The 22331-nt window shown below is 35.3% G+C and overlaps 1 protein-coding gene across 1 annotated transcript in view; it reads left to right on the top strand.

Annotated features, from left to right (window-relative positions):
• LOC145768815 (pancreatic secretory granule membrane major glycoprotein GP2-like) overlaps window positions 1–22331 on the top strand; it is a 31421-nt gene that overhangs the window by 7491 nt on the left and 1599 nt on the right. The window contains exons 6-10 of the mRNA XM_082580414.1: window positions 2972–3141; window positions 15994–16126; window positions 16317–16435; window positions 16851–17019; window positions 21997–22174. Of these exons, the coding sequence (XP_082436540.1) occupies window positions 2972–3141; window positions 15994–16126; window positions 16317–16435; window positions 16851–17019; window positions 21997–22174 (769 nt within the window). The remainder of the gene's footprint in view (window positions 1–2971; window positions 3142–15993; window positions 16127–16316; window positions 16436–16850; window positions 17020–21996; window positions 22175–22331) is intronic.

Raw genomic sequence — 22331 nt, 5'->3', positions numbered from 1 at the left:
GCAAGATGGCTTGTTGTTAAATTTAAGCCCACTCTTTGTTGTCTAGCAAGTGGGAAAAATTTTAATGCTTTTTTTGTCTCGGAAATTTAGTTTCATTTAGTTGTAGGCCACAAATGACACATATAAAAGGTAAAGGTGAGTCAAGTACTTGATCCATCGGCACTAACAAGAGTATAGGGTGGCCAGTTTCTTTCCCTCGGCCGCCTTTCTTTCAGCACTTACGTCCACCCAATTTATTACACCTTGGGTAGAGGTGAGCGGTGTTTTTCAACAATCCGCTTCAGCTGGGAGTCGAGCCGGGATTGTATGATTGGAAAGCGAGCGCTTTATCCGCTGCGCCATCCCACAGCTATTCGAATCAGATATACGTAACCCGCGCATAAACGTTAGGACAAAATTACTGAACTTTTCAGTTTGAGCTACAATGCAACAAATATAATGCTAATCGATTGCCCCTTCAGTGTTTTTAAAACACCATTCTTTGATCAGATTGGAAATGCAGCAACCTAGGCATAATCGAGCTTATTCCAATATTGTTTCAATCACCTTTGCTATAACTTTGTTGTGTCAAAACTGGTCAAATGCATGTTGGTTACATTGCGAAAAAAAGTTGTGACAAGTAGAGCATACTATTTTAAGCACGCAATACATTTACATAACCGTGTTTGTGAGATTGAGTTTTCCATTTAATTTTTAACACAGTGTTGGATTCCATCGTTATAGCCTACTTTGCAAAGTCAGGCTGGGAATGGTTCTTTTACAGTAGAGGGGAGCTCTTATCTATAGTATAATTGCGTCAACTGGGAAGTACCCATGCTTGGAGGTGGAAGCTCGTCTTGCGCCCCTAAAAGTTGCAATGAAACCGCTATTTCGAAACTAAAAAAGAACGAGTTGCCAAAACAAAAATTCCTGAGGATCATACGAGTCAGGTCTCCCGAGTTCCAATATATTGCCTGTCAAGGTAGCTTTACCCCTGTCATTCTTTCATACAATAATTTTTTCTGTGAGACCTCTATCGAATTTTTTTTCTGAGTTTTTATCTAGTTCAAATATTGCATGTGCAGAAACAAAAGCAAGTACAGTAGCCTGTATAAAAAATTTATTCTTTTGTGAATGAACTTATGAGTTTTTATAAAATACTAAAAATTGAAACGCAATAAGCCATTTATTATCACGAAATAAAAACGTGTACGCTCTAACGCCGTGAGCTATAGATGACTTGACGTTGTAGATGGTCTAAGAATCATTATATCTGATTTAGTAAACATTTAAAACAACATCTTGCCACATCGGTTACGGATAATGTTAAGAAAACACTTTCTTGAAACCGTAACCGAATAAATGGATGCATAGGTCGGCCGATGATTCAGAACTCTCCAGGGTGTTACGTTTTATTCAATGTCAAGTTTTCACATATGAACTCAATTTGCGTATTTGACATGTTGCGCAACTGTTCACTTTTGTAAACCAAAAACGACCAAACGGTGAAAGCCCCCTAGATTCTGATTTGAAATAAAATAGTTAATTGAACCAATTCCATGGAAGGTTTAAAATATGATAAAATTAGAAACCATAATTTTTGATTTGTCTTATTTAAGATGTTGTACTCTGTAGGATTTTGTTTGAATAAAGTTTAAAACATGCTATTCCCATGTCGAAGTAGATTTTTAACAGATATAGTAAAGATAACATAAATTGTGAGTTGTAATAACTATTGTGTAGCCGCGCCATATCAATATTTTAAATTATGCTTCTAACTGCTTTACTTGACGTTAGTTTACAAATTAATATCAATCAGCAGCATCTAAACTAGGTTATAGTTAGCTTTCAGAAACGTGGTAATAATTATTTCTGAAACGTTAGTAGGCTATTCGTCTTTTTAACGTCAACCGAAAGTATTTTCAAATCGTTTTGTCCACTTGTGTTGCTGCAGTATTTTCCTAATTGTCTCGTCATCTCCATTACAGAAAATACCTGCTGTCACTAGATGTATAAACATCTAAATTGTTCATTGTAAACCACAGTTAGGCGGCTTATGCCTAAGTATACAGGGGTTTTAAATTTCAAGGCGAACCTACTAATGTTAACAATATCAAGCATTTTAGTTTTTTTTTTTTCTTTCTCGCCATCACTTTGTATAGTGATGTAATCAAAAAAAAAACGCTTAGTAGACCAGCAATGTATAAAAACATTGAATTGGACTGATTAAACTTGTCTTTGATGAGCCATAATTGCTAACTTACTTCGATTTAAATTCAGATAGGCCTACGTAAGAATTTTTCAATAAAAATTACACAACTACTGGTAGGTTTGTATAATCCTTCTGAATAGTAAAAACTTAAAAAGTTTTTCCCACTGAAAACTGTATTTCTGCTTATTTTTATTTATGTGATGCAAACCGCACTTGCCAAGGTACAATCAAGTGCATGTCAATGGTGACTTTGAGAGCTTGAATGAAGTTTAAATTACACTACCAATGCTTGGCGCCAATGCCTCAGAATTAAGCTTCAGAGACAGATTTGTCAGCCCGAGGAATTATAATTGGATAAGGAAAGTTCCATCCCGTTTCTATTTTTGCCTAACCACTAAAGCCAAATCGATACATAGTAAAATACATAGGACAAAACACGAGCTTTAGGACACACTTGAAACCAAAATAAAATAGTAAATTAAACAATTTGACACGGTCGCAACACTCTTACCCAAAAGAAATCAGTGATAACAGCAAAGCTTTTTGAAAAGAAAGCTAAAGATAGTTACGAGAGACATAAAGGAAACTTTGCCGCACTAGTCACATTTCCATGGTAGCATCGTCTTTGGACGTGGAATGAGAAACTAAAAGATACGAAAAAATCTATCAATCGAGTGCTAATTTATTACAAACAATTTTTAAAACAAACAATTTTTCATTACAAACAATCTTTATTACGCACAGTCAGTTATTAACCGCCATGTTTTTATATTTGTGCAGCAACGGGCTGCTGGAGACGACTACACATTCAGCAACACTGTCGTTTGGAATCGCGAAGTCCATAACACCCAGAATCTGATTGATAGAGAGCTGATATTGCTGGACTTTGAATGTATATATGAAGACACGTACACCATCACCGCCCTATCAGGAATAACTCCAGAATTAAAGTAAGTTTTAATACTTAACTATATTGCTCAGCTTTGGTATTTACTTGATCGTTCACTAAACACCAAAAAAATACTATTTTTTTCTGGTATGATGTAATTTAAGCTAAAACACCACAAAAATTGTAAGCGATCATCTCCCAAACAGCAAATTAGTCGTTTTAAACATTTAATCATTCAATAGACGTTGAATTAATGTAAAAAAACGATTGTTTTGCTGTTTGGGTTGGGTTTTGTGTCAACGTTTCATTAGTCAGACACGACTGACTTCTTCAGATGCCAGATCAGGTGATGGTTGCCTGTCCAATAGGATGTAAGTGTAACTGGTAAAATAATCGTATGAATGCAAATTATCACTTTTAATTTGCAGTTCTTACGATAGTTTAGCACATTCACACACACCGGAAAAACGTGCCATGCTTTTGAAGCTTGTGTAAAGTTTATTACATTTATCTCGATGGACAACATTTTTCAAAACTTATTGTTCAATGGTCGAATAAGCTTCTAAACTAATGTTTTAAACCAAAATATGCTCGACATTAAATCATCTAAAACAAATCGACTTTGTTGTAAACAAGGTCAATGGCCGAGTGACTATCGCCCTCCGCTCTGATGCTAGTAGGTTTGGGTACCAAAACCTTCAAAAACAGTACCTATTGTATTCTTTGCATGACGTAGTGAGAATGAGTCGGGTAATAATGTGGTGACATCGTAAACCTGATACAAAAACTGACAAAGACTATTGTCTCTAAAAGAACTCAGCAGGCTGTTGTAGACCGACAATAAACAAACCAGATCGTTATTATTACGTTGTTGTAAAAATTGATTTGCAAAGTAACCCAATAGTTCTTTGAAAGATAAAGTCATTATAACTATCGGTATAAACATTATCAAAATGGAAAGACTTAAAGCGTCACAAATGTATTTATTCAGTTTGCGGCATGACGCTTTCCAGTGAGATATTTTGATTGATACAAAAAGGTTTGGCAGAAGTATTGCTTGAGTATAGCCTGTTGTTAAAACTTTTCGCTGGTAAAAACAACGTTTGTAGGCCTATAGTTTTAAATAGTTAGCCTAATTTGCCAAAGTAACAGGGATTCTTAAATCGCACTATGTTAGTATGCACGCACTATCACGTAGCGGTAATTGAATATGTTGTTACTGTTTTACATCAAACATTGTCACTATTCTTTGAAACCTCTAAGTCTACAGCCTCTTTCACCCTAAAAGGGGGATCATCAGAAGGTCGTTATTCAAATAGAATTCTATTTGAATAACGACCTTTTGATGATAATAGAATTATAGAATAACGACCTTTTATTCAAATAATAATAAAATAGAATAATAATAGAATAATAGAATAATTAAATAGAATAATATAATAGAATAACGACCTTCTATTCAAATAGAATTCAAATATAATTCTATTTGAATAACGACCTTCTGATGATCGCCCTTTTAGGGTGAAAGAGGCTGTAGAGGGTTTAGAGAGTAGTAACTATGTTTGATGTAATTTATTCTGCTTGGCTTTTTGCTTGGCATTGAGCACTTTTTGTAGTATTAATAGTATTTATTGTTACTGTTTTAAATGTTTAAATAAAACTTTTTGAAGTGGTGAACTTGAGTTTTCAAAGAAATGATTTGATGATTGCAAGCATTTGAACAGTTCAAAGTTTGCTTTCTTTTGTATGCAAATATGAGCGTTTAGTTTCTAACTTAAAAGCAGTGGAAACATTTTGATACTAGGCCTAATGTCTGTTGGTACTTTTCGGCAATTTTGAGCTGTTTGCTAAGTAACAGTCAGTAACTTTACAATAAAAAGTTTAGATGTTCATCGTGAGTCGTATCCTTTCTAGCTATGGTAATCATTCCCTTTGAAGATGGGCGAAACGTCAGCGAAACAACAAAAAACAGTTCGTATGTTTTCACTTTCATTTTTGCATTCATCAGATGAACGTTGTAACTATTGCTTAAAAAGCCCGTAGCTTTAACCACCCTCTAAGCAAGCAATTTTGGTAAACTTTATCAAATTGTCTCTGAAAGCTGAGTTTCATCACGTAATTGTCTTGAATTTTTATATAGCATCATTATATTGCGGTTAAAGAGTTGTTGAGCAGGTTAGTGACAAAAAGTCAGTTGTCAAGATATAGGCCTACCTCGTGCATAAATGTCTAACTTAGCGTTTTACTTCAAGATGAAACCTCAGCTTTCAAAATTTCTTTTATTTCATCTTTTGTTTTATTGACATTCGCCAGTAAAATAGTTAGACAAAAACTTATAGGAGCAGAACCATTTTTTAGGAAAAATATTTTTAATGATAAACCTTTGATAGAGAGTTCGCTTTGTTGTACCACAGACATATTATTTATGGCTAAACAATTATATATAAGATGACAAAAGTCAGCAATGACATGGCGTTTAACATAATAGGTCTACAGTAAAGAGAAAACAAGTTAATTATAAATCGGGAACGTTTTCGGCCATACACATGTCAGCCCTTACATTTTGTGACCTATCATAGCTACTTCCATTCTTTTCTTGGAGTGACAATATGTTACCATGGTTTAATGTTGCATCCTGCAAAGCTTTTTTCAAATTCCTCTGTCAAAATATTCTGAGTAGGCTACGCCTTATCTAATGTCATTTGTAAGCCAATGAGTTGCTGAACTTTCACTTTTAATTGCAGAAGAAAAACAATAGTATAATGCTGTAATTTTATAGATCTACTTATAGCAAGAACATGAAAACTACAGTGTCTTGTCAAACTAAAATATTCTTGTTTACTAGAAAAATATCGCGGGTTTGTGATATTCTTTTATCTTTACTTTATTGATTCCAAGTTTGAATGAACACTATCTTTACTTTTTAGTAAAAAAACATTTTCTTCTCCTGGGGGCTTCATTCCTACTTTAAGTGGAGTTGCCAGAGCAGATTGCAGTCCTTCACACCACTCTGACAGCAGCATCCTCTTCTTGCACTCCAACTGTTTTAAGGTTTGCTGCCACACCGTCTTCTTCCTATTTTCTTGTTGGCCTTTCCCGCTTTTGTTTCCAAATTTTTAATCATCTTATTTGTATTTCGATGTAATCTTCATTTCTCCGTACAACGTGTCTCAACTACCTAAGACCTCTCTCCTTCAGGTTTTTCAGTTCTCTTGCATTCGTTTCTTGATAATTATTTCTCCGTACAACGTGTCCCAACCACCTCCACCTTGCATTCGTTTCTTGATAATTTCATTTCTTACTCTGTCCTGCTTTACTAACCCAGAAACCATCGAAGCATTTTCATTTCAGCCATTTGCATTTTCTTTTCTCGTGTCTATTTCAAAGCTATTGTCTTCATCCCATAGCCTACAACAATACAACATTGCTGGTCTTACCATCGTTATATAGAGTTTTTCCTTCAGATTTTCTGACAAGTTTCTGTCACACATGATTCGTTCTTTTCTTCGATGCTATCCATCCTGCCTGGCATCTCCTTGTCACCTCTTTGTCACTTGTCCCCTTCTCAAGGACTGTAGATCCAAGATACTTGAACTCTTAACTTGTTTTACGACCTCTCCTTTTAATTTCATATCTGCCTCATTTTCTTCATCATTATCTTTTGTTGACATCTAGAGCTTGATATATATTTTTTTTCTTTGCCTGCTGGTTTCCAAACCTCAATCCTGCATTGCTGCTCTCCAAGTCTCGAGCGAGCGTTGCTTCCCTTCTCATCCTTGCAGATAGGACAACGTCGTCTGCAAACAAGATATTTCAGGTTGTCTTTTTTGGGAGGTCTTCCTGTTATTCAATCCATGATAACATAAATCAGAAACGAGCTCAGTGCTAATCCTTGATGTAGCCAGACCATTACCTCAAAATTACGTAAAACGAAGTTATGGTAAACGAAAATACACATATTTGTTTTGAGACAACTTGAATAGAATCCGTGATATTGTTTGTGTATCGCGGTTCCTTACAAACTTTACAATCGTGATCGTTTAAAATTTGTAAAAAATTTGATTACTGTTTCTCATGTAAGATGACTTGGCAACAACCGAAGAATTAGCAGTGCTCAAACACCGCTAAAAAGCCCAGAGGCTAGATCGAATGCTGCTTTGTGTTTATACCAATCTGATTACTCTTTTCAGTAACCATGCTCAGTTTTGAGCTTCTGAAATCAGAAGAACAAAATATATTGTGTTAAGTATTGAGCCAAACACTCCAATTAAATGTCAAAAAATGTACTGAGAAGATTTTTTCTAGAGTTTTGCTGTTTTTCAAGTAGGCCACCGCAAGTGATGAAATTGCAATTTTATCTATGATCGTCATAGATATGTCTTTGATAAGAAACTGGAATGTCAGGTTTCTCGAAGGTATGTTGATGATCGAAGCACTAAAATTGATCGCTGTTGTGTTTACCATTCAACGGTATTGCCGAATTTTTGCGTAATTCTGTTAGACGTTGCAAGAGTTAACAGAATTACTTTCAAATGTGCAATTTATGTTTTATACTGTACGTAGGCCTGCAAAAACTGTTCATGCATGAAGAAACGAAGCTTAAAAACTATTTCCGTTTTTTTTTTTTTTTTGTAGAACATATCAACATTGATTCCCTTGGCTCAATACGACCCCGTTTCATTAAGTGAAGAGTAGTCCTCTCTAGCAAATATTCGACTCTTTGTTTGAACATCTACAGATGTTGAATAAGTGTAAAAATACAAATAATATAACGCAAAAGGTTTTTACGTAACCCAGCCATTCAACCAGTCTTTTTTCACTGATTCAAGGTTTGTAAAATGTAAAAATGGACTGATTTGTTGACTGGGAAAAAGCTCTGCACGTTCATATGAAACCGCTTACAGATTTTCCTCTTCCAATGTTCTTTATAGTGTGGTTACGCCTACCTACATTTTGTAATCTATAATAAGATCAGTTTCTATATATGTCTAAGTGTATTGATTTAGCTTCTTTCTCTCTTGGTATCTTGATCAAATGCTTTACCATTCAATTGATATTCCAACATTATTATCATTATTCATGTTACATAAAATGTTTGATTTTTCATAAGACATTATTCATTACCTTGAAAAATCAATTAGTTATTGCCAAAGCACTTTTGAAATACTGTAAGGTACCTTGTTTTGAAATTTGTCTTTAGTATGGCAATCTGTCGTAATCCAATACATATTACAATAATAATAATAATATTGACACTGTCTACTTTGTAAAGCGCTGAGAAGCAATACATTCTGCGATGGATACAGCGCTATATAAAATCAAAAATTATTAATATTATTATTACATATTGATATTAGTGGTGGATTATAGTTTTGTAGCTTTTACAATTTTAGCAAAATGTTTTCTTATACTGTAGGCCATTATGCAGTTAGTCTCATTAATTCTTTGTTTTCAGATAAGAAGCTAAGTTGAAGAACTACTTAAGTCGTTATTTTAAAATTTTGAATTTAAAATTGTGCTGTTTCAATTTCAAACTATCTTCCCTTGAAAAACTTTATCTTGCAAGCGGATTGAATGAGTCAGACTAACTCGTATAATATCGTACAATAAATCGTTTCCCATCAATTTGCAAACCTAACCTCTTTGCTTCTCACAAACGTTTTTGATTTGAGTAGTTTTGAGCTCACTCATTTAAATGTCAACTTGCACAAAATTTACCTGTAATTCTACTCAATGTATTTTTAATTGTCAGAGCAAAAATACAGAAAGGAAATCTTTTATTTATAACAATGCCACGATATGTTACTGAGTTTCTAATATGTAATTGTGTTAAAAAAGAGATTAAAGAGCGTATATTGCTTATTACAAAAACTCTCTAGGTGTAATTTACTTCATAAAAGTATTTTCTGCTTCTTATTAGTTACTGTACAGAACGGTAACCCCCCAGTAACGGAGAGAAGTGAGATTTAGAAAAAGAATAAAAATGTCAGGTTATAAATACAAACGAATCATGTTCCTGTTTAAAACTTTGCAAAATCATGTAAATACAAACCAGCCTTACTAAATTACGTTTAACTAAATACACACAAATAAACTATGTTGCAACCAATTCTCCCACCACTGCAGGTGATGCATTACTGTTAAATCTTCAGTAAGAAAGGAAATGAAACATTTACGATTGCTGATTTGAACAATATTGAAACCATGTCCACAGTAATTAATTTTCCAGCTGTAGAATTGTCCAAAGCTAGAAATGACAACCTTCTTATTTGGTCATTTGTTAATACAAAGTTTTATAGAAGTTAATTGCTTCTAAACCCCCATTAGCAGCACAGCCTGCTAAACCAGTTTCTCCAACCAAGTTGTGTCACATCCGATGTTGAAAGTGCAGTCATAAATATTTTAACTCACTTGCTTATTTTCCCCTGACTATATTTCTCTAAATTTTACCCACCATTACTAATCCACATTCCAACCACCCAAGAATCCAAATTTTTGATTAGTGCACATCATACCATATGGTAAATGCTTGATAAATATTCTAGTTTAATGTGCTGCAAACGAAACCAATCAATCAATGAACATTACATTGTTTAGTAATGCTTTATTTTCATACTAGAAACAAAAACAAGAAAATCTTTTTGTTTTAATGTCTAAATACTAGTTACCATAATCTCAAACTTACTGTTATTTGTTTAGGTATAACATGTTTTTGGCAGAAATAGTTATTCATTGTTGTTAACTACATTATAACATATTATTTTCGAACAAACATTTTTCTTTTTGTTGCTATAAGTTATCAGAGTTCTTTAAATAAATATAGGTTAATTGTATTATTTAATCATCAACTAATCAAGTTTTTATTTGGTTATGAATCTTTATCATCGTACTGACAAAGCCTCTGATAGGTTATACCTGGTAATTTCGCATACTTGTAGAGGCTTTGAACCACTGACGCAGGCCCGGTCGCAACTTTTGAAAAGGTACCATAAAAAAATCCCCTTTCAGCAATGGTTTGACCAATCAGAGCGGTGCTGATCAGTGGAGCATGATAATCTTGAATTAAACTACAGTACAATTAAAATTAAGTGAGACTTTCGTATGCACCAACTAGAGATGCAGCGAACCCAAAATTTTTATCCGCACACCGCACCGCACACCGCAATTTATCTGGAACTTTGACACTGCACCGCACCGCACACCGCAAATTACAAAATTAAAAAAAAATATTTTAACGAGTTATTGTTTAGAAAGTCAATTGTAGGAAAAAGCATCCATGGCATATAACTGGTAACCTAGTACCAATACAGTTGTGCACTAATTGGCCAGGCTAACCAGATCATATTCTCTTATCAGCAATGCATCTAAGTTCTAAGACATAATACAAACTAAGACAAATAGAATGTTCCTGGATCCAGTATCAGGACTTTTGAACACTTTTTGTAAGCAATAATGCAATTATAATGCCAGTGGCTATATGAACTACACACACAAGAGTAAAACTTATAGCCTGAACTCACTGGGCTAACTGATATAGTAAATAATGCGGTAGTTGCGCTAGGCCTATAGCCTGGTAACTGAGCTTATCAGCTAGGCTACTAACCAAAAACATTCGTACAGCTTCCCTGACAAGCAAGCCCTAAAACCCTGTCAACTGCAAGCCATTTGCAATTGCATAGCTTTCCATCTTAGGGTTTCCGAAGGGAAAAATAACTGATCCGTGTTTCCAATTTAAATTTGAAGTTTCATAGCTGATTCTTGAAAAGTTGAAAGTTTACGTTTACGAAAGTTTAATTTCTTGAAAGTTTACGTTTACGAAAAATTAATTTCTTGAAAGTTTACGCGGCAAGCGGCGCGGCGCGGCTTTGTCATTTCAACCTTCCACGCGGCGCGGCGCGGCACGCGGCGAAAAAGTCAAAAGCGGCCGCGTACGCGGCGCGGCGCGGCTTGCATCACTAGCACCAACACCAATGGGCTATTTAAACCATGATTAAACTGTGATTAACCAGGCAAGTTAAGTAACAGAGTTAATACAGCTCTGGAGTAGGTTTAAAGCTTGATTAACTTTCCAGCAAAGGTTTCTAGTACTGGTATTGTATTAGTTCTTGATAATTGCAACATCAGGCTACACCTTTTGAACTATGGAAGGTGTGATAGGATTAGAATGACCAAAATGTAATTGTAAAGGTTCTTCACTTTTCATGGACAGCAACTGATTTATAATTGTATATAAAATAGTTGAGGTTATGGGTTGCTTACCAAAATTTGGCTACTGTAGCCAGGGGTGCCGGAACAATTTTTGACCGGGGGGTGTAGGATTATGAAAAAAGGGCATTTTTGTTGCTGAAAGGCCAATTCTTTTAAAAGTTTTAAGATATAGCGATAATGCTCATCTATCAGCTCACTTATTGAGTAATGAACAAGTGTCCGGTATACAAAGAAAGGCATCATGCTTTGTTATAATGATGTAACCTACTGTGTTGCAGAATTTTGTGCCATGAATATTATTTTGAGGCAAAAATGAAAGATTATAATTAGGCTAAAAGCGAATAGCAGAAATTGTTATATTGCAATATGTGCAGTAGCTTACCGGCGCCCCTGATTGTAGCATATGCGCTGTTACTGATGGCTTGTTGTGGCTTTATACCGGTAATACATTGTCCCAGGCCTATAAAAAATTGTTTAACAAGCTGTTTTCGAATAAGGACCTTCTGCTGATCCTTCTTTTAGGATGAAACAGGCTGTAGAGGTTTTAGAGAGTATGATACCGTAATAACTATATTTGATATATTATATACATGTGACTGTCCATATTTTAGCATTCAATGATATGTTATACTCATACTACATTGTCCATTCCTAACCCTTTTGCTTGTCATCAATGTTTACCTAATCACAGTGACCATGCACACCTATCACTTTGTATTTTCATTACATGTATGGAATTCATGAATACCAGTGTGTACAATTAGATACAAAATAGTAATAACAACATGGTTGATGCAGTGAATGTAGTGGATTGTGCTGAACTTGATGCTGAAGACCTCACAAAGCGAAGTTTGGAAGCAAAGGTTTCGGTGCTTGCGAATTCCTCTCCGAACTAAACAGGACAACACCCTTCCCATTATAGTCGCAACTGCTTGTTTGCATAATTTTGCTGTTCGCCGTGGTGGGTTTTGAAGAATCTTCATCTCACGCCAACTCCTGCATAAGGAGCAAACAGCAACCCATGCCCACAGTTGGTGGAAACGCAATGAGATGGCAAATTATCAGTCAATACTTCTCAAGTAATCCGGTCTTGGAACTCATACACCAATCTTATCACCAGGAGGACATGGGTTGTCAATATTTTTAAACTAAAGTAATATTTTTAACGTAATCGATTGATTTTCACCCAGTGCTGTCAATGAGCCGGTTGCTGTTTTCTTTCATTGTACACCTGATGAGGGATGTGTGAGTAAATACTCAGCCAGCAAATCATTTTTTTACATTGATTCAACATTTACAGACGTTGAATCAATGTAAATAGTGGTTGATTTGCTGGCAGGGTAGTATCCTGAGGTACTAGTTTTTTCTGTCTGTTTTAATGAAGTTATGAAACCATGGCTACAGCTACCTGGTGTGTTTATTTCTAAATTGTTCTGTATGGATAACAATTACGAACAGTGAAAAGTTACAACCATTCAATTGTACATATACAAAATGTTATCACTAGGGCGATTTTTTGTAACCAAAATGACTTCAATTTTGCGAAAAAGTCACCAAAAAGTAACTTTATTCGAAAACAAGAAAGCGAAAGAAATGGCAGAAATTCCACATAAAAAAGCATCTAAATTGGTTTCAATTTGTACTCAAATCAGAATTACACATTCAAATTACACAATGTAATGTTTTACATTCTCTGGGAAGAAGTTTCTGTCAATCGAACACTTTATACAACTTAGCTGTTGCAGGGAAAACAGCAGGAAAAAACAAACACTCTAGCTGTTGCAGGGAAAACAATTGGTTAAATATAGTTAACACAATTTGTTTGATCGCATCCGGTAATACACGTGATCGTTTTCGGTAATACACGTGATACGAACAAGCATGGGTTCGTGCATATCTAAAATCCATACCATAGTAGAAGATATATTAAAAGTCTTGGCATTACATAAAATGTAAATTCATCTCTCCAGTAGCAATAAAAGATATATGATACAAATAGGGGAATTAGGCAAAAAAGTATGCAAAATAAAGTGACCTAACAAATGAAAAGTAATCTAAAAACACAAAAAGTGACTTTTGGTAACTTTATAATCTTAAACATTGACCCCACACAACCATGAAATTTTGGTAATACATTTCCTTTGTTAATTGGTACAACTATAGAAAAGTAACTTTGGTTACAAAAAATTGCCCTAGTGATCACACAAATACTTAAACAGAGTAGCAAAGCTCAAATTTGTTATTTTTTACATTGCTCGATTTGTGCCTGTATCAGTTGTTCAGCTAATTCAAATTTTCTTTTTCGGTGTCATTACTCTTTTGGGGTGGACCACCGCCAGTGGTGAAGCGTTCTTGGCGGGCCAAAGAGACCCTTTTTTTTGCTTGGGCCTTCATGTTTGTCCATAACCTTCGAAGCGTACCCTCTTCTCTAACTGCGAAGGTTGAGGCACCATTAAAATCTTTGGTGAGTTCCCGCCACATCATTTTTGTTGTGTGTAGTCACACCATCAGTCTTCTTGCATTCAATAATATTGCGATATGTTGCAATGCAAGTGAGAAACAGATCTTTTTCGTGTGGAGAAAACTTTTGCGATCGTTGTTTTGACGCTTTATAAATGAATTAAATTTAACAGTCAAGAAAAAAATTTGAAATATTTGTTCTACACTGAAATACAAAACAGTAAAATAATGTAGTCAAATCATTTCAGAAAAATTTACATTAGCCCAATGTTTATGAAAATAAATTTCTAGTTGGCAGTTGTGTCTTGATGAAAAGCATTCCATTACCTCCACCTTAACATCTAGCCGCCTGAGTGGTGAGAGCGTCTGCTTGATAACTGTATGGTTCCTTCGCTGCTTCCAGTCATCTGTTGTGTTGCATGTGTAATCGCAGTGTACTGTATGTTGTCGCAATGGGCGTAAAATAAAACATGTTGTTTTTAACAAAGCCTGAGCACTACTGTAAACTGGTCTGGACAGTTTAGCACCCTGTAGTCTTGTAGTGGCATTGCCAGGAGTTTAAACAGCAAGGAGTCAATCCATGCAGATGGACCCCCTCCAGTGTGTTGACTTAGGCAACCCCAGTAACAGGTGGAGGCCTCCCTCAGAGAATTTTGAAAAAATTACATTAAATTTAGTTCATTCTGAGTATTTCGAGCACAAAATGGTCAAAAACAAGATAAACCTCTTTCAAAATGCGACGGTTTCTATCAGGGCCATTGAGAGAACCTTTCGGGCCCGGTACCAAGCAAAAATCCGGGCCCCCAAAGCTTTGAAAAGCAAAGCGACCTTGTACAACCGTGACACTTGAAATGCCCTTTCACAACTTCTTAAAAAGCATGAGAAATGGTTTGTTGATATTAGACTGTCATAACACCTAAGATTCACTTTCAAATTTCTGATGAACAACCTTGTAGCCTAACTGCATCTGCTAAATTCAGCTGATTTCAGGCTGCTTCTGCAATGTAGTGAAAGTTACGGCACACCAACTTCAGTAGTTAAAACCAGGGAGCACTTTAAAAAGGTGTTTTATTGGCACCTGACAAAAGGGCTGCTTAGTAGGCTACCTGGCTCACATATTACACCAGATATCATTTCGAGCAAATTTGTGAATACCGGTCCAGCTTACGTTTCTACCAAATAATTTATCAGCAAATATAACGCTTTTTGTCATTGCTATGAACAAACAATGTATGTAGGTACCTTTTTCTACCACTGAACCCCATTCTATAAAAACATAAGTACGGTACCATAATTTGATGATAGAGCCTAGTGATGGTTTATGTACGAACAGGCATGTTGTAGTTCAAATACTTCGTCATGAGCCATTTCATGTTGAGGGAGGTTGAGGTATTACATTTAAACAGCAAAATAGTCATCATGAGTCCAACAAGTCCTCACAGAAAAATTTGTAACCAACAGGGTTTTTAATGAATGCAGTTTCAAGCTAGGTTATGTTCATTGAAACATGTGACTGAGAGACAAAATAGTAAAAAGGAATCTGCAATTACATTTTGTATGTATGCAAAGCACAAATCCCTTACTAAGATTATTGCAGTTATAAAGTCCATGGTGGTATTGTCCTATCCTATATCATGAGGCATCTTGGCCTAATAAGTGTTCTGTTCACATTCGACTCATTTAGCGATGGTAAAAATATATCATCTGGGTAATTTTTGAAATGTCGAATTTAGCCTAAGTGTGAAGTCTAGTTGTTGGTATACCGATTTGCTTCATACTTTCAACTGACATTCAAAAACGGCTGAGCACTGGGACTGACTGACTAATCAGCATTGCTGCATTACTAAGCCTTGAGTTGTGAAAAATGCAATCTCACGCTCCACTGACTGTTGAGAACAACATATCACGCTTCACTGATCAGTACCGCTCCGATTGGTCAAACTATGTTGAATCTCGGTATAGGGGATTTTTTTATGGTACCTTTTCAAAAGTTGCGGCCCGGTCACCGAGATTGACAGAGTGAAGTTTCCAAAAGTTGTTGAAGTCTTGCTGCCTGGGAAGTATTCCACCCACTTGGTACAGTTTTTCTTTGTCCATAGTTATATCAAAGCTTTAAAGTGATTACAAATGTGTCACACAAAGATCAGATTATTCTCAACTAACAAATCAGTTTGATGCATTTCAACTTCAAAATTTCGTCTCCGGAATCATCCACAAGGTTTAAGTATTATGTTTTTATTATTAGTGTCTTGCGTTTTGTGACGGAACAAGGTCAGTTTGAAGTTCGAATGAGATTATTTGACGACAACAGCTACATTGATGCCCACGAATACACAGAAGCCCCTACCATTGTGATCGGAACTTATGTATATGTTCAGGTTAGCAGATAGGTTTCTGTGCTTTAAACTAGTTGTTTTGCTTAAAGGTTTGTTTTATGCAGTGGGATAAATACAATTTTGCGCTCTAGTTTTGCGTAATGTATTATCATATTACGTTTAAAACAATCACAGTACTAGAGAAGAAGTCTGGTCAATGAATTTCTTTGTTTCCTTTACCAAACTCATTTAGGTGCAACTAAACCATGTGGATGACCCAAATCTTGTTGTGACTATGGACCGTTGCTTTGCTTCCCAGTCACCAGACCCAGCAGATCCTATTTCAACCAAGCACATATTGATTGCAGATAGGTAAGCCACTGATCAACTTCAAAAAGTACAAGCTGTATTACTTTGTACTCTTTAGTGTGAAAGGATTGGAAAATGTATGGCTTCGCTATGCAATTTATTTGTTCATACATTAAAATAAAATTCCTAACCCTAAAATCCAATTAGAATATTTATGCAACGTGGTTGTAGCAAAAGTAAAGACGAGAAAACGGCAGCAACTGTTTGAGTGCTGCTAGTTTGTAGGTATTCTTATTTCTCCGCATTTTCTATTCTGTCATTGTTAACATATTGTTAACATTTTTTCTGATTAATACCGAGCTAATGATGGTAATAGTCAAAATAACTCCTTTGTTAAGATAATTTCTATTGTTTTTAGACCTGAAATCTTCCTTTGTTTACAAATTACTTTGTTGATGTTTGTGTAACGTTGTTACAGATGTGCAAACCCTAACGACACTACAGTCCAAATTCGACTGAACGGAGAAGCTGCTGCGAGTCAATTCAAGTTTCAAATGTTCAAGTGGAGGTGGAGCGCCGATGATGTTTATCTTCATTGTGAAGTTGACATTTGTAACATGACAAGTGAAACTTGTACCGGGGAAGGGGTGAGGATTTTTGTTTTTAAATTCTTCTGTTTGGTTATAATCTGCAGTATTGGCTAAGTAATCGTAAGCGAATTCACTTTTAACGTAATCGTAATTGAATGCATTGCCAAAGCATTTATTAGCATTGACTATTGTACATCAGAATAAAATAAGTCAGTAATTTAATATCAAAAAGTCAAATTTAGCCTACATACAAATTCACTTCTAATTCGCTATTTTCGCTTTCCCTATTTTCTGGATTGAAACAAAGCTTTGATTTTTCTACATTTGCACGGCCACGCTTGATCATGCCATTACAGTGAGTAAAGTTGGAGTGTTTAAACCAAATGCTATCTAAGTGTTATTAGAATTGCTTTTGCAAGTTATTTTGCTTGTTTGTCTTAAAGTTTCTCCGGCTCTGCGCTATGCTGACAAGACCGAGCAAAATTGAAACAAGGCGTCGGGTTAAAGTTTGTTGAAAAGTGCAAAATAGATTTTACGACTAGGTTCATCCGACACCAAAATGGATTTTGTGATAGACCGTTGTATAGTGAGACTGGTTTGCTTATATTTAATGGAGGTAACTTGTTAACTATTTCATGATTTTACTGCTGTTTCGTGTTGCGTATCTCATTCTTTGTATTAATGTTTAATTTGTTTTAGTGTTTTAGTTAGTTATGGCTTCTATATTTGTTTGACAACTTCTGTTGTGATGTTCAAAGCACACATTATCAAAATTTATCTATACTATCATATTATTGGAAATAATGTTTTGGTTTTAATGACTTGTTTTGAAGATTAAAGGTTAAAAATGTATGACTTTGCTACTTTATGACTTTGTTACTTCTTTCCTTAAACATTTACAGTTTGTTGATTCGCTAACTTATAATAGACGTTCAGGTTAGATCGTCAAACATTTTGCCTGAAATGGCTGGTTTTAGTAAAATTTTAGTTTTTTTATTGGGGTATTTTAAGCGGCATTTCAATATTTAGATAATTTTTCGCCTACGCGTGTTGGCTTAATAAATAGCTCTTATGCTAAATTACCAAAGACTTAACATGCCATACAGTAGGCTATACTTTACCGTTCATCCTGTAGTGTAAAGGCACTCCAAGTTTCTTGCTTGGTTTTACCCCGTTTATTTATTTAAATAAAATTTGAAAAATATACTAACCCAATAACATAAAAAACATTGATATAAATTTAGAAGTTGCAAACTTTTTAGCTTAGGTTAGATCTAGACGTGCTGTTTTGATTTAACCCTGATAGCAAATGTGAAAATCTGCTAATAATGCCAAATTAAACCCCAAATTGGTAGTTCTGAAAATACATGTCTGGCGTCAGCAAATGTAGGTTATGGTGTTGTAGCAGCTGCCTTTACTTTGCTACGACAGATGTGATAATTTTTGTGTGTTATCCAGAAATCGACCGATTTATTCTTTTGGAATTTTTTTTTATAGTTTTGAAAGGGGCTGTGTGGCCTATTGATTACTATCTCTTTGTCACAATAACGCCTTGTGAACATACTCAGGCTCGTGACTCGGCTTCGGACAACAGTTCATCGAAACGAATAATCGGATTATCGCAGTTAGAATATATCACAGCTTCAATCGTCATGTTTGCATATTTCGATATATTTCACTTCGACGCAGCGTCTTTCGACAATTTCGTTTCGGTTTGAATTGATTGTTTTCTGAAATTTTTTGGTTTTAATTTAACCAAACAATTTCATTTTCAAATCCCAAAACCGTTTTACCAAGTGATAAACTGTCGTTACAACATTCAAGCGTTCCTATGATGTTGGCTTGAAAAATAAGATTTTGTCTGTTTTCGGTTATATCACAAATTAAAGACAAAATGCTTTTTTTGTAAGTTACTTCTTTCTGCATTTAAAGCGAACATAATGCTTTTTGAAAAAAAAAATTGATAAGTATGCCATAATGAATAAATTGCATCCTTGCAATGCTTGTGTTTTCAATTGAGTAGGTTTTTGAAAAGTTGAGGAAACAAAATTTTGTAGATTGCTTCACTTGAAAAATGAGCATCGACGTGACACATAAAAGGCCTGCCCTTCAATTAATAGCTACCTGGTATTTTATTGCATTCCTTCTTGAAAACAAAGTGTGCTTTTAGCCAACCTTTAGAATGTTATAAGTTAATTTTGTTTATGAGTTGAATAAATAAAACATATACCTAGTTTGTTTCTTTTCCCTGTTTTCACAAAGATAACAAAATTCTTAAACCCAAATTTATAAACCCTTGCAGACTGTTGTAAAATACAGCTTTGATAAAGAGGCAACTTTGTTTAATCATAAGCAAATAATTTGAAGTATTTGCCAAACAGACAGATATATCTTGAATACAAAAAAAAATGTAAACTTGGCTCATTCTATGAAACTGTGATTCTTCATTATGATTATACTTGCAATTATTAACGGTGCTTCGGGGCACGACTTTTATATCTGGTTAAACCTGTTTTGAGTTGACCGGGTTATCCGTATTCCATTTAGCAAATTGGGCGTCTTTTGATATTGATTCAACGTCTGCGGACGTAAAATCAATGGAAAAAGGAATTAATTTGCCGGTTAGGTCACTCATTACTTGGACTAATAATGACTTCAAATTACAAAGAACTACTTATTCATTGGATATGATAATGTAGCCAGGGCCGTGTAAGCTGCCCCCCGTGTTATCCCGGAGGAGAGGAGCCCACGAGTGATTAGGGCCCCTTCACTTTAGTCTGTCTCGTGTTTTTTGACTGTTTAAAAAATAATAAATTACAAAGGCTCGATAATCAATACCTTAAATCATGCAAGGCTTACTGCTTACCGTAAGGCTTACTGTATTTACTGCTTCCAAACCCCCGTCTGGGGGCTGACTTCTACCTAAGGGCCCAACTACTCATATTTAGTTCATGCAGCGTTTTCGGCTTGTCATTTTACAATTTTTTCCATTTTTGTAAAAAAATTTCGCTTCGCTCGCTCAACCACATTTTGTTCATTTCGGCGATATTGGGCAAACATGGTTGAAGATTTAAGGGAGTGAAAAGATCTTTGTGTCACATAAAAACTAACAAAATGATGCAATATTCCACAGTAAATACCGCTCACTCAAATAGCCGAGTAAATAACTAAATTGATAAACTTCAATGTAAATCGAAATAGGTTATGAAGTGAAAATGCTGTCAGTGAAGGTGGGGACACTTCAGGTAAATTTTTAAAGTTCTATCCTCCTGAAATGCTATACCACACTAGGCTACACACAGTTTCAAGAAATAAAATAATGAAGTCTTTCTCTGGTTGTAAAATAATTTTTTTTGAAATGGTAGGCTAACTTAAATTTTAAACCAAACCTTCTCACTTCAAAACTCCCCACACCCTTTTTCCATTTTTGTTTTGCTTTCTCGGACATTAAGTTTTGCCTTGTTCATTTATATATGTTATAAATTTTAATTTGTTAAAACTCTGGTCCTTCCAGGCGCGGATTTATGGGGGGGCCCTCCCCCGAAATTTTGTGAAAAATTGTATGTTTCCGCATCAAATGGTTTGATATGCTTCTAAACAGCTGATATTAGTCCCTCTGCATTACAATTGATGAAAATGGTTGTTTTAATGTCTATTTTCTAGCATATCGTATATGTCGTACAGTCGTAGTATCATTGTTCATATCTGTTTAGCTTTTTCTTTCTTTTTAATTGATTTTCAAATTTTTTGGCCCCCCCCGAAAAAAACTCTTAGATTCGCGCCTGGGTCCTTCCCCAACTTTTTTCTAGATCCTCTACTTTTCTACTGCATTGTCGGCATGGCCTATTCACTATTAGAAAATCTTAAAAGTTGCCTACTCTTTGCTAAAATGATGAATGTAAATTTTTCTTCACATTGGAAAAGTTTGCGGTCCTAAACGCTTTTTGGTCCTATTTTTAAAAACAATCACTAAACATAAGGGCCCACTAGTATATTTTTGAGGGCGGGCCCCGAGATGGTGCTCACGCGGCCCTGAATGTAGCTGTCCATGAAAGTGGTTTGACTAGTTTTTCATTACAAAAACGCAAAGCAATGTTGAATAGATGAAATAATGTGAAAAATACGTCATCTTTGTTTACATTTAGCTCTTGCGTAGTCTTGAATTGCAATCTTTTTGTTTGTTGGGGTTTGTTAGAATTCAGGGTTTCCCAAACCTTTTTGAGCCAAGGACCACTATTTGTGATTTTTTTTGGGCCACGGACCACTAATTTTTCGTAAACAACTTTTTAACCGTAACGAAGGTGCAACAAGTAAGATTTACGTTACTGGATAGCAAAACCTTTCGAAATCATTTAAGTTGTAAAGAACTGCAGCAATTATCTTTGACAGGGAAAGTACTGTACTTGTACAACGTATATGTGTGACTTTTTACTTTCTTGTCACATCGCCACGGACTACTTGTGCAGTCGTCGCAGACCACCAATGGTCCATGGACCACAGTTTGGGAAACCCTGTGTTAGATTATGCGGTTTTGTGTTGTTTTTATATACTTTGCAGGAAATTATTTCTCAAGCTTGGTGGAGAAAAATACTTCTCAAATAATTGACATTTGCTTATATCTATTGCCAAGTTTATTCAAAAATCTTTTGCCGTATATTCGTAACGAAATATGATTTAGTGATAATAGCATTTCACCGACAAAGCTTGGTAGCGATGTTTGTCGAATGTTGATGATATACCTGACGGTTGAAATTTGACTGAAGTATAAATGTATTCAATTAGATAGTTTTAATCTGATGGAATAAGTCAGTAGAAACATTTCATAAGACACCACAATTACAAATTTCAATAAAAACGGAAGAAACTTCTTTATAGCCTAAATATGCCAAAAAGTAATAAACAAAACTGGCAGGTCCGCAATAAAATAACATTTAATTGTGTGTGTTCGTGCGGTTATGTGTGTGTGTGTGCGTGTGTGTGCGTACGATATAAGTTTCAACTCATCAACTCTGCATCATTTGTTAATTTTTCCAGATCGATTGCAGAGGATTAGGAGGTTTTAGAAAAAAAAGAGAAGTCCAAACTCAAGAAGGAGTATACGACCCAAACTTTGTCCCTCACACAGGCCACATCATCTCTCAAGGTCCTATCCACGTGACGTCAAAAAGCAATGACCTGTCTGAAAGTAATTTGTTTGGTGAAGATAGCTCAGGTAATTTTGGAAATTACAGTTTGTGAGTAGCCTACGTCATTTCAATGCGTCATTTAATTCGTCAGTTGTGTGATGTAAGCATCTGTCCACAGCTTAAAAGGACGCCACTTTCACTCATATTACAGACACCCGCAGTGTCTTGGTACGATATTCGATG

The sequence above is a fragment of the Aplidium turbinatum genome, chromosome 4 (genome assembly GCF_918807975.1).
Source record: "Aplidium turbinatum chromosome 4, kaAplTurb1.1, whole genome shotgun sequence".
Taxonomy (NCBI): domain Eukaryota; kingdom Metazoa; phylum Chordata; class Ascidiacea; order Aplousobranchia; family Polyclinidae; genus Aplidium; species Aplidium turbinatum.
The sequence above is the reverse complement of the archived record's forward strand: the minus strand, read 5'-3'. Positions and strand labels throughout refer to the sequence as shown.